General features: G+C 49.7%; 1 protein-coding gene across 1 annotated transcript in view; it reads left to right on the plus strand.

Moving 5' to 3' along the window:
• The window catches only part of LOC131207172 (MAM domain-containing glycosylphosphatidylinositol anchor protein 1-like), a 189446-nt gene that overhangs the window by 148747 nt on the left and 27851 nt on the right, over nucleotides 1–12848 (plus strand). The window contains exon 3 of the mRNA XM_058199783.1: nucleotides 2144–2344. Coding sequence (XP_058055766.1) covers nucleotides 2144–2344 — 201 coding nt within the window. The remainder of the gene's footprint in view (nucleotides 1–2143; nucleotides 2345–12848) is intronic.

Below are 12848 nucleotides of genomic sequence, written 5' to 3' on the forward strand. Positions count from 1 at the left end.
AACTTTTCCAATTTTCTGTCGAATCATAATTTTCCAGTAATTTGGTCGAAAAGTTCCGGTTCGGGAAAACTGTTTCCAGCGCCACCGATTGCGCACGCCTCCTTCGCTACAAGGATGCTCCCTATCTGTGGGTGCATCTGCCAGGCGAGAGGACACAGACGAGCCGGAGGAGCACGCAAACGCTTCGCCACGAACCCGTCGTCCGCCTCGAAGCCGCAATCAAAAGCCAGGCAATGCTTTAAGGATAAGAGGAATTAGTGCAGCGTGATTTGAGTTCAGCCCCCGATACGTACGTGGGCCCCTTGGATCGTCGGTGCGGGGCAGAAAGGACACGGACCACAAAAAAGAAAGCCAGGGACCCGGTAACTTCAACAACGACGACGACGACGACGACAAATGGTACCGAGTGTCACCTCGCCCCACTGGAAACCACAAAAAGCCGAACACAAAACCACGAATGGCAATCTGCCGGTGGGCACCCGGGCGGATTTCGGGCGGCAGGACAGCTGGTCCGTGGTCCACCAACCCTATGGTCCACATTTTCTTCTGCATTGCCTTTCGATCGGTGCCGGAGCAACGAGACTTTCGGCAGCGAGCAGGAATTGGAAATGGAAATGCATTCCTCTTCCATCGCTCCAAAACCGAGGGCCCCGTGACGGTCACCCTAGGGCGGGCGCCGGGCGCCTGAACTATGAAAGGACGAAGGTGCCGAGTTCGCAGGGGTCCGGGATTTTTTTGTTCTTTTTTTTGGCTTTCCTTCTATCTGACCGTAGAATTGCGGGAACAAAGCTTGAGGCAATCTATTGGTCCCAACTTAATAATCCTTGTTTGTGGATGCCAACCGCCGCACGTGTATGGATGAGTTTTCCTTTTTTCTTTCCTCGTTCATTGGTCATTTTACACAATTGTCACACTTTTAACGAAACTCTTCGCTTACTGGTAGCGTGGAGAGCTGTCAGAATCTTCTCTAGAGTGTAATCTAGAACTAGCAGTCCACGAAAGTCTTTTTAAATCAACTTCCGGAGCTGGCCCCTTTTCACGAAAATGGAGGAATCCACTGACGTAGAACTATTATTATGCACATCTAGTTGGCAAATGGGTATTGGCATTTGTTGGTGCGCCTAATTTGAGGCATTGAATGCTGATGTCAATAATACATAAAAACACGCCTAAATTTATGCTATCAGAACTACTCGAAACTCTACTTTTCGAAACTAAGAACTACTTTTCGAGTCCCCAATGTTACCTTTGCTCCTTTTTTGGCCGCAATGTCGGCTACACATTTATTCGAGCCTCTTCAAAGTCATAGGAAAACAAAAGGAGAACATCAAACAAGAAACATTAGAAACATTGAGTTCCAGTTTCATTATAATGCTTTGTCGATCCAGAGCTGGTTAGTGTTAGACGACCGTCAATAACTCACCACATTTAAGGATATTGTCGTGCCCATTACATCAACCGGATGGTAGAAGAATCGACCGCCATGACACGCACTGCCGTCCTGTGGGAAGCGCCAGAAAGTTCGGGCGCGAGTGCCGAGGAGAACGCATAATTTATTGCGCACACAACCCGAAATCTAATTACGATTCTCAAAATTTATCTCACTCTCGAGACGCGTCGACTGCGTCTCGGGTGTCGAGAGTTGGCAAACTTTTCACTTTCAGTGTCGCAGCTGCCGCGAACTCGCCGGGAACAGGAATGACATGCCATTACATTGACAGGCAGACATATGGCGAAAGTTGCTCCGGTTCACGGTTACGGCCACGGCAATGGAGCCGAAATTAAACGTTCGTCATTTTTCTTACGATCTCGCGCGAGCTGGTGGGATTCAATGAAGGCCACAACGGAAGCGGAAACATTACCACATCGCTCAGTGCCGTTATGACGGGACGGGGTGGCCATTAAAAAAGCGTTAAAGTCTGAATCGTAGCGGCTTTTAAAGCTGCGATGCCGCCGGCATGACGTAGACATGTGCGCCTAGCCACACGCGCGGACTCGGATGGAATACCAATTGCGGGCGCGAACGGTAACGACACCCCGCAATGTGTGGCCGCGTGTCAAGTCGTTTGCCCAGCGCAACATAAATCTTATTAATTATCGCACCTGTTTCACACGCCCTTCCCGGTTTCCGTGTTCTTCGCAGGGACTCTGGTGCTCCTGTGGCGGCGAGGCTCGAATGTGCTCACCGCCTCGCAGCTGATGGTGACGCGCGACGAGCGGATACGGCTTGTCAACGGGTACAATCTGGAAATCTCCGAGCTGGAACCGCAGGACGCCGGCGACTACGTCTGTCAGATCAGCGACAAGGTCAACAAGGACCAGGTGCACACCGTCGAAATACTCGGTAAGTTTTGACAAGCCCTCACGCACGCACGCAACCCCCCGTTATTTATAGTCCCCGGCAGTCGACAGAGAGAGCTAAAGACCAGAAAATAACGCGCAAAATGTAATTGGAGTCCGATGGGTTGTCCGCCCCATACTAGGCCACCGTATACTGTTAGGCCGTACCATGACCATGACGATGGTGGCGGGATTTTGACGCGCTTGTTAGGCGTTTCGACGCAACGCAAGCTCCTTGACGCTCGTCCCGGACGTCGACGAGGGCAAAAAGTTGTATCGTTTACGGTGCTCCAAAGTTCACTCGCTTGATTGAATTTCAGCGACTGCTCGCGAGGAATCGCGAAGGAACCCGAGAGGAACTGTTTAATATGTTGTTGGTTTTCACTTAGTGCGTCAGGGCCACCCCGAACCCGGCCAGTTGGCCGTCGTCCGTCGCTGCCGGTGGTTTTGTAAGAACACAAAAGAAAGCTTATTAACTCGCTAGCAGGCGGCTTCCGGAAGACGGCCACTGCTTGCCAAGAGTTCCAGGAACCGTTTGCCGGAGTTTCACGGTTAGCGCTAATTGACGCCTGTACCGGCTAGCGTCTGCGTTAGCCGCAAAGTGCTCAAAGTGCAGTTAAACGGATGGAAGTAGTTCTCGTTATGCAACAGTAGGGCCTACTCCTAATGAGTTCACCAACGGAAGCGAAGGCGAAGGAAGTGTGTTCAAGTGGATGACTGTTGTTGAAACAAACCTGTGCCAATGGGCCAAGTGGCCGCTACTATCATAATTACCACAATGTGGATACGCTGCATAAGTTGGCGCATCGATTACTCAACTCGTCGAGGCCAGCAGTTTGCTTCCAACTTTGTAAAGCAATTCTGATACATTTTGCCGTTTGACTGTTTTTTCGGGATACTTTTCAAATTCGCGATCTTCAAAATCTGCACAAATTAAGCGCTACATTTAGAATACAAAGTTTGGTTCTCTAACTTATATTGCGTTAGTTAAATTCATTCCCTATTTATAATTTGAGGGTTTGGTGAATTTGTTTAAAAAATGATCCCGATGCTTAACCAACTGTTCAAAGGTAAATAACCCCGCGATTCGAAGGCATGTTAGTTAAAGCTAAAATGTCAAACTATCAAGGTCAACGTTAGCATGATGTGCTAACATATAATACACACAATTTGCACAGTTGAAAACTGAAAGTCGTTGCGAATCATTTTATTTGCTCGTCGATTGAGTGAAAAGCCCCAACTTAGGGCCTTAGGTAGGAACGTTTACAAGTTGAACACAATAAGACGTTGACACCGTGACACTCGATGATTTGATCCGAGCCTTTAAAATCCCGCCTGCAGCTGATGTTGCTCCAGGCGGACTTTGGAACCTCGAAAATAAAAGATCTTTATTCTTCGACGTTCGTCTTAACAATCCTTCTCAAATCAAATCCTCCCCGATTTTTATTTCTCTTTCCTATTTCCTTTCTTATTATCAGATGCCGATTCCGTGGCTCACACAGGCCACTGAACTTTATTCCAGCGATGTTGTATGCTTTAGTTTTAAATGTCCTTATTTGGTCCGAAATTTAAGATGCCTCGTCCGTGTCGCTCGGAAAATCGATGGTTTATCATCCCAACAAACTCTTTCGGCAAAACATTTGCAAAAATCAATCGGGGGCGCTCCAAAGCAGCGTTCTATCAGAATAAATAAGTACCCAGCGGGCGTAACTACTTTTAAGTTGTCCCAATACGTTGTGTCACTAGGATAGATAAAACAATCTAAAGCCGAGAACTGGGGCCCATCGTTACATCTCAATATGTTTCTTCAAATTCACTCTCTTTTGCGTATTTGCTTCGGGAAGATTTCAACAAATTCACCACCACATCCGGGGATTGCCTGGCAGGTGCAAAAGTCGCGACTGCAGCCCCGACCTAGGCGTCACTCTCGTTAAAAACGCTCACCTTCTACGGTTCGTTAAACCTTCCACCTGCAGCATAAGGAAGCCGGCAGCGTCTGCGTCTGCGAAGCGCCATCCGTGCGGGGATCCGAGTAATACATTGGGACAGAAAAAAAAGCCCAAGCCCCCCAAGCTAATGCCCAGTGGATGTCGTCGACGGCGAAACGGTGTAACATATTTACTCACCGACAGCGGCAAGTCTCATTTCATTTCTTCGCTTCACTGGCGCGCGGCATTATTTCGTCCTCTTTTTGGTCTAGGCGCGTCTGAACCGCCCGCGCCCTGCGCCCACTATCACCGCTTCCTTTCATCTGTAATGATGATGAGATGAAGCAACTGGCACCCGGCCGGGCCCAACACCTTGCCCGGGCCCGAAACCGAAGCACCGTGCGCATCAAATTCCGGCCCCTGCAGAGAACCGTTTCGTTGAGTAAACATGCATGAAAAGAAATCGAAGGCACTAAGCCACACGAAATGATCCAGCACCGACACAGAAAAAGTGCGAGAGAGAGAGGGAGAGAGGGAGAGAGATAAACCATTAACCTGGCTGCTGATCACTAGCAGCAAGCGGCCCGGCCAACATCCGTCCCAAGACGTCGCACGGGCTGTCACGGAGGTTCAGCACGAAAACTCCCGGCGAAGAAAATTCCACTTCGTCCTCGGTTCCGTTTCCGCCTGCCACACGCCCGACTGGGGCTCTGGAGCGTCATGAAATGACTTTTTCATCTGCCTTCGCTCACGCTGACGCGGAACTCCCACCGCCGTAGTCGGCCTCAAACGCAGGCACCAGTCGTCAGTCGCAGAAAAATGGCAGCTTAGCGTCACCGCGAACTCATATTTGCAAAGTTCATTGAAATCAAAAACCACCGCGAACCGACTGGGAGCGTCTGCGACGTTCCTGCGAGCCCGTTTCCGGATAAAATATAATTCTTGGGCTCCGGTCGGGCCTCGGATTGGGTGCCCGCCGGGGGTTAGCTCGCGTTTTGCCGTGCTCCACTCGGTCGCTAGCCGCCTGTTGGTTGGCTACACGCCGTGCAGAGGCCGGCTATTGAAAGCGTCGTCCTCAGGCCTCAGCGCACACCGAAAACGCGTGCCCAGGACTTTCCGTCGACGTCCTCGGATGGGTGCCGCGTGCGTGTGCGACTCAGCAAATAGGGCTTTCAATGAAGCCCAACCGACCGGCCAAGTTTTCCCCGTTCCACATTCGCCGGGGCTCCCATTCGAAACGCCGTATATTGAAATAGCTCGCAATCATTGCATTCCAGGCATTGCAGGTGCATTCCGTACAGCCCCGGCCGGGCTGTTCCGCTCGCGCCGTGGGCCGTGCATTCTTTTCGAATCCCAACGACCGAGGAATGCATTTCTATTTATTAAACTGAGCGTAAACACACATTCATCGCCACCCAGCAGGACGCCGCCGAGTTGATTTGAATGTGCCGTGCCGGAACGGGTGATTCTTTCCGTGGGCAGCAGGTTGGACACGGCACTGCCCAGACTCGATTGAAGTTTGTGGAGTACGCTGGCTGCCGTGCCAGTCCGGTAGGCCTGTTAGTCCGAAAGCATATCACTGCAGCCCTTTGATGGTTCGTCCAATTCTCGCCACTACACACGGCACGACCTGGTTTCGGAGAAGAAAGACGAAACCATTCCATCCTCATGAAACGAACAAAACCAACACTCGGAGCATCCCCGAAAGGGGCGTCCGTGGAAGTGCGCGACTTCTTGGGATTTGGGATTAAAAAAGTTTCAATTGATTTATTATGCTTTCGTCGGCTGCCACCACCAGCTTCTGGCTCGAAAACGCACCCCCCGGAGTGGAGTTGCAGTACGGAAAATGCACCCTTGTAGCCACCCTAAAGGTGAACACTCGTCAACGCTTTGGATTCGCTGGGCGGGAAAAATATTCTCCCAAAGTTCGGGGTCTGTCCCTTTTTTTTGCACAATAAAATCACTCAATGAAAAGAGCAAACGAGTGAGAGCGAAACAGGGAGGAAGAGAGACGGGGCGCGCGCGATGGAAAATTGTGTTTGCATTTTCCGAATGCAATCATCCGCTGATGAGCAAGCGTTATTTATTAATTTTTAATTAACATGCGTAAAATTTAATAAACGACGGTGTTTGCACTCTCACCGCCGGCCGGCCAGCCCGCCTGCCTTCCCCCTGGGCATGGTGCCGATGCCTATTGTCCCGGTTGATGAGTTATTTTTCCATTTAATTATAGTGCCGATGGTGGAACGGCGAAAGGAGTGCAACAATATTTTCAACATAAACTATGTTGCGCACCGGAAGGCCACACTTTTCCCGGCAATCGCATCTCGCGGTACCACGAGAAGAAAAAAAACCGCGAAGAAAACTTCTTCCCCTCAATCGAGTGACGCTGCTTAATTAGTGTCCCAAAACCCGTGCGCTGAGCGTGATTCGGCGGGACGATGATTTATGCGGCCCAAGCAACCCACCAAGTAAGCGCACCACGAAGCCGTTAATCGTCTGAACCGTTTGTTTGGCACCGAAGCCGAAGATCCTTAAACCGTGCTCCGGGAAATCAGACCTATACACACCGGCACACAATCAGTAACCTTGCGCAGCACACAAAGGAAACGTTCCAAATGGAATGAAAAAAGCAAACGGAAAGTCGCCCCCGGAGGCCACACAAACCAGAAACGGCACGGAATTAGATGTGAAGCTAATCCTTTTTCTGTTGTCCCACAAATTGGTGTGTGTCCACCCCGAGGTCCAAACACGCCACCGTGCAGGACACGGCCAGCCCGCATTCCTTGGAGAGTTCAAGCGCCACCATGCGCCTCCATCGGTGGCCGGGAACGACGTTCACACGTGCGAGACGACCACGTTCGGCCGTTCGGTGTAAAAAGAACTCCTTCGCTCCCGTTTTCTGGTGGCCCCCAGGGGGGCTCGGGTGGGATATTAAATGTTTGGTGCTATTTACACCCGGAGAAAATGAAAGAAATTGAACGTCGCCCCAAGGATCCCAACCCATCGTCGGTCGGGGCGCTTGTGGCGGCTTCTCGTGCTGGAGCGACCACACAGCAGCAGGCGTGTGCAACAATGTCCCACAGCATGACGGTGCCGACCCCACGTGTGCTGCCACGAATAGTTTGCCTGTGCAACAACGCCAAGGCAAAGTTTGATACACTTTCCACCGATCGAGGCTGGCACACGGCACGGCACGACGCTCATTTTGTCCCGAAACGAGAAAATTGTTCTTCGTCCGGGACAATACCCTTTTCGGGGCCGGGACAACTTCAACTCGGATCTTGCCAGCCGGTCGTGGTTGGGCCCGTTTTCATGACGCGTCCCACATCCGGAACCCTTAGCCGGCACCGGGATGACGTCAAACGTCATCCGGCTTGACACTAACCCCAGCTGCCGATCGATCCCGCGCACCGACCGACGGGTTTGAAGTGTTTAATAATTTATAAACTTCCGCCAGCCCCAGCCCAGGATAAACATCGTCATCGGCCGGATCGCCAGATGGTTTCCGGGTTCCGGTTCGAGAAGCCTCCCGTCGGCCATTTTTGAGACCAGATCGAAGATGTCACCAAGAACCAGACAGTGAATCACGAAAAAGTTTCCCAGCCTGCAGAGAAAACGGTGCTTGGCTGCCTCGCTGGCCACAGTCCCCGAAATGCGGGACTATTGACACTGGGTGATCGCTGCCGGCGCCTGGTCCGCCTCACTTCAAAGAGGCTTCGATTCGTTATTGGATATTGGATGGACGATACAGAGATTTTCTTTCTTGTTGGCTTGCCGTGACCTCGCCAAAGCTGGCCTGTCACAAAGGCGCTCAGCCTCCAGTACGGCAAGGATGTCCGAGACCGGGCGAACCACAAACAATGGCCCACTGGCGTACAAATTGTGGCACAAACAAATAGAACTCTCGGCCCGGCTTTCGTGTGTTTCGAGCCAGGACGGAGCGACCGAAACGAAGTTTAAACTTCTCGCCCGAATGTCCTTCCGAAGCCCTCGCCGGGCTGGGCTGGGCCGGGTGAAACCACAAGGCACCAGATGGAGAGGTAATGACGTTGCCGCAACGTTCAACTTACAGCACGTGCGGAAAGAACTGGCACAAACACACATCCGCACAGAATGAGGGAAAAGTTTTGGCCCACGGCTGACCACACCCTGGACGTGGTGGCCATTAGGGGGTGAGGGCGAAAATGAAAAGTGTACACGTGTTCCAAACGCGCGCTGTGGGTGTGTGCGGTACATAGTTCATAATTCAGAATTGCAGCATCGTCCCGGGGCGTGGGCTGGTTTGCCTTCCGCGGCCCACAAAACGTGGATGGACTAATCTCGGTGCCGCCAAGACGAGATGAGATCGAGTCGTCCTGTTTTTGGCCAAGAACTGAACCGTGCCACGTAAACGCGCGGTACATATAAATAGTGGCCAAGGACCAAACCGCCCGAAGGACAGTTGGTGGTTGCGCTGGGAGATGATGCTTTAAATTGAATGTTGTTTTGTGGCCGAATCCGAAAACGGGAACCGGAACCTGCCGACGGGTGGGCCACCGAGGGGGGGGGACGTCGTTGGCAGCATTCCAAGGACCCTTCGCTGGTGTTGCTGATGGTTGGTCACTTCACTCCACGACGAGGCTGGCAAGCCAACGCAAGGACGACGCGTTGCATGTGTGTTGCGGTCTACAGGAAAAGGACTCTTCCGGAAGTGGGGATGTAGCGCGGGTGGGCGAGGTGCTCCGCTTACCTTTGTGGCCACAAATCACTCCCGCTGTAAGCCAGGTGCCCGGGGCGTGGCAGGAAAACACACCCTTCCCGGGAGGACTTCCCGGTAAATGAAGCGGAAGTTTATTAATAAGCTTTTTCTGATTGGCCCGTCAGCGAAGGTGGTGGTGAGGGCGGCGAGGCGGGCGAGGTGATTATTGCAAACTTTCGACTGCAGTCTGGGGCAAGCAAAGTGCATTTCCGCCCCACCGCAACCCCCCGCAAGCCGGTTCCGGATGTGAACGGGCGGAACGGCCAAGGGAAGAGATTTGAAAGATTGGTCGACGAAAACTTTGCCCTTTTCTGCATAACACATCATCCGGCCGGGAGCGGAAAGGCACCCCGGCCGGGGGAGGGGTTGAAACGCGGGTGCTGCGGGATGAGTTTGTTCGTAACTAGTTTATACATCGGTTCGACGGAGCGTGAGCATAATTTGGTGTTGGAACGGGCGTAACTTTTAATAACAAAAAAAGACTCATGACTTTGGTGCAAATGGTCCGATTTTGGAGCATTCCAGAACCAAATGTTGTTTCATTGCAAAAAAGCAGGACGCAAGTTTAGTCCTTTTTGATTGGAAAAGCTACGTTTGCTTGAGTAATTAATAATGTAGCGGGAGAATTGAAGTCCGCTGGACAGTATGCACCGTTCTCTTAACAATCTTCTTGTGTGCTACAATTTTTTAAGCTCTGAATGTGTATTACCTCTTTCGAGACAGAAACTCATTTTTTCGTTTAAACGGATCCATATTGCGTACAGGTTGTTCCATCACGACCCATACTATTTAAATGTTAAAAAACTTCGCCATTTTTCTGTTAATTTTGTACAAATCAGCTATATTTTGAAACATTAGTCTATGTTGTTTTAGTCGGGCTGTTTAGTTTGTTATGAATCAATTTACGCCAAAAAAGCATGCTGAAATTGTATAGCGCATTGAACATAATCGTTCAACAGTGCAAACTGTCAAAACTGTGCGTGCTTATTAATGCTGAAGTTCTTCTGACTTCTTTCTGTGGGGCTATTTGAAGGGTAAGGTTTATGCCAGCCAACCGAAGACCATTGAAGAACTGAAAGCTATCATCACAACACAGCGAAAATTGCTGCTATTACGTTGAAAAGATCGAAATGTTGTCAAATTTAATGAAAAATTGTCAAAAAGGGCCGTTGTTTGTCTAGTGGAAGCGTTCGTTTTATCGATATTGTACTTTGAGTGAATTGTTTATAAACCGCAGAAACCAATGAATCGGCGCAGTACCGACGAATAATCTATAAACACAGGTGATTAATTAACGTGTCTTTGGTAATCTCATCATTAGTTTAGGTTTCTTAGTTTCTCACTCTGTCATACATTGAAACATTATTCTCTCCGTACCCAAAAAACGGTTTTCATAAACAAGGATTCTAAGCTCTACCCTCTGAATATGATCAAAGTCATAATTGTAATCAACCGACGCTTAGTGTTTATCTCCACTGGAACTGCTCGCTTCGATCGAGCCTTATCATCGCGAGTGAATAGACAATGGCAACGACCTCGGCGCTCGGGAAATGCCACCCACGACGGCACCACGACGGTGGCGCTACGCAAAAAGAGCAGAAGCCATTATAATAGCTATCATATTAGTTTTAATAAAATTTTATGCAAATATTTCTGCTAAATTTATGCCCCATCCTCGGCCGCGGTCCCGGGCCGGGCGATCCGGAGATTGTGGGGCGTGGGTTTTACGTGGCATTTTGAAGTGCTTTCCACCGTTTGCTGGAACACTTGGTTGAGTGTGTACTTTGCCTATAACGAGTAAATGATAGCTCCACCCTGCCGCAGTCCCGCTCCCCGATGCCAAAAGCAATTTTCCACGCGCAAACTTTCCACTCTCGGCCCGGGTATTTTGGTCTGTCGCCCTGCTCCGTCGTCCCAAAAATTACTGCTCCGCTACCAAAGGGCTGATGGGCCCATTGTCTTCATCGGCGGAACGATACTCGTATGATAGTTTTCGCGCGCGAGCTCCTGCGCCAGTACCACACTTCGTAAGAAGCTCGCGCCAAGGGGCCCAGCAAAAAAGTGGGACCTACAAAATGCGGGTTTTGTGGCGGTATCCCTGGCGTGCCGGATGGTGCAAGTCGTCGCCCGCCACGACGGTGACAGCGACAGTGCCGGAAAGAAGGAGTCTCCTGGCCGGCCGCCACTGCACGGCTGTGGGCAACTAATAATTTCTAAATTGCTTTATGGCATCATTCCCGGACCAAGCGTGGCGAGCGCGGGACGCCTGTCCCAGAGATGGTGCTCCGGCAAAATGGCAAAATGAATTGGAACTAGATTTGACTGTGTTCCACCTTCGCGATTGCACCGGAAGGACCCAGAGCTTGCGGGCCGAAGCGGGCGAGCAAAGGTGCAGCAAGGAAGCGGCGTATAAATTTTCCACATGTCAGCTTAAATAAGCTCGCCAGCCTTTTATGGGAAGCAATTAAGTGGCAATAGATCCCGGGAGTATGACAGCTCGCTTCGCGGAAGATCCGGCGCCGATAGGACGGACGGAACGGCATTACTCCGCCGCACGGGAAATGGAAGAAGTTTATTTTTGGGCTTCTCGTCCTAGGGATGATAAATTATGGTGCATTTTCCAACGGTTTCTTATTCCTTTCCGCTTAAAAGTACGGCTATGATGAATGTTTGAGACACTTTTATAGAGGTTGTTGTTAAAGAAATAAGCTTGTCATATATGAACCTTGGTCGTCTAACGCTGTTTAGTGGTTGTGGCAGAGGTCATTCCATCAGTGAAGCGTGCAAACCACGAGGCAGTCAATTCGGCGGGTATAAAGAAACAATAAGCGTCAATCTACTAAATTAATGCTCACTTACTCAATAAACACAAAGTTACAACAAAGCTATGACGAAGCTATGTTTGAAGTTTACTAAAATCTTAAAAATCCATTCAGCATACAAAGGGAATGCTCCTTTTCTCATAAACAATTTGAAAGGACCACTCGTTGGTTCATTAGCTCCTAATAAGATTCCTTAAGGACTCTAGTTTCAAATATTTTGATATTTTATATCGGCTCACACTGATAAAGCTGTGTTTACTGTTAACTGCATTTTTTTAAATGTACTTGTTTAGTTGCAGAGGAATCGATGCAAATGGTATCATCTGAATGTAACTGTTTCTAACAATCTTGCGTAGCTTGAAACGCAATGCAAACAAAAACCAAAAATGCAGGCATTTTCTTTCCGTTACAAATTATTTAAATTAGTTCAAAAACGTAGCAAAACTATCCACACGAAAACAATTACAATACAGTGCAAACAGCGATGAGCTCAGATGACATAAAATAAGCAATAAATATGCTAATGGATGATAAAAAAATACCGAGCGTTAGATTCGAAGTAAAGCAAGCCATTAAGAACTCACAAACTGAGAGCGCAGAGTGTGATTAGTGAGTAGCTACTACGCACGTATCTGTTGCTTCCAGTTCTTATCTTAAACACGAGAGAATAGTTCCAAACGAGATAAATGTTTAAACTTACATTAGCCTTCTACCCGTGGTACCGGGCGGATGATCCGAAGATCCCCAAGTCCCTAGATGGTCGCATCAAATCGCCCACACAACAACGCCACCCTTAAGCACATCCGAATCCGATCTGAAACTAAAAACCCCTCGTAAGCGCAGCGGCTTATCCGATCCACTCTTCATCTGATACCGAGTGGAACGAGCGAAAGAGAGAGAGAGAGAGAGAGAGAGAGAGAGGCAGTAAAAAAAGACCCACATCCGAGCACAACGAGTGGCATCCACCGGCAGGATCTGATTTGCTTTTCGGTATGCCGAACTAACGAGCCAACACCT

Source organism: Anopheles bellator, chromosome 2, assembly GCF_943735745.2.
Source record: "Anopheles bellator chromosome 2, idAnoBellAS_SP24_06.2, whole genome shotgun sequence".
NCBI lineage: Eukaryota > Metazoa > Arthropoda > Insecta > Diptera > Culicidae > Anopheles > Anopheles bellator.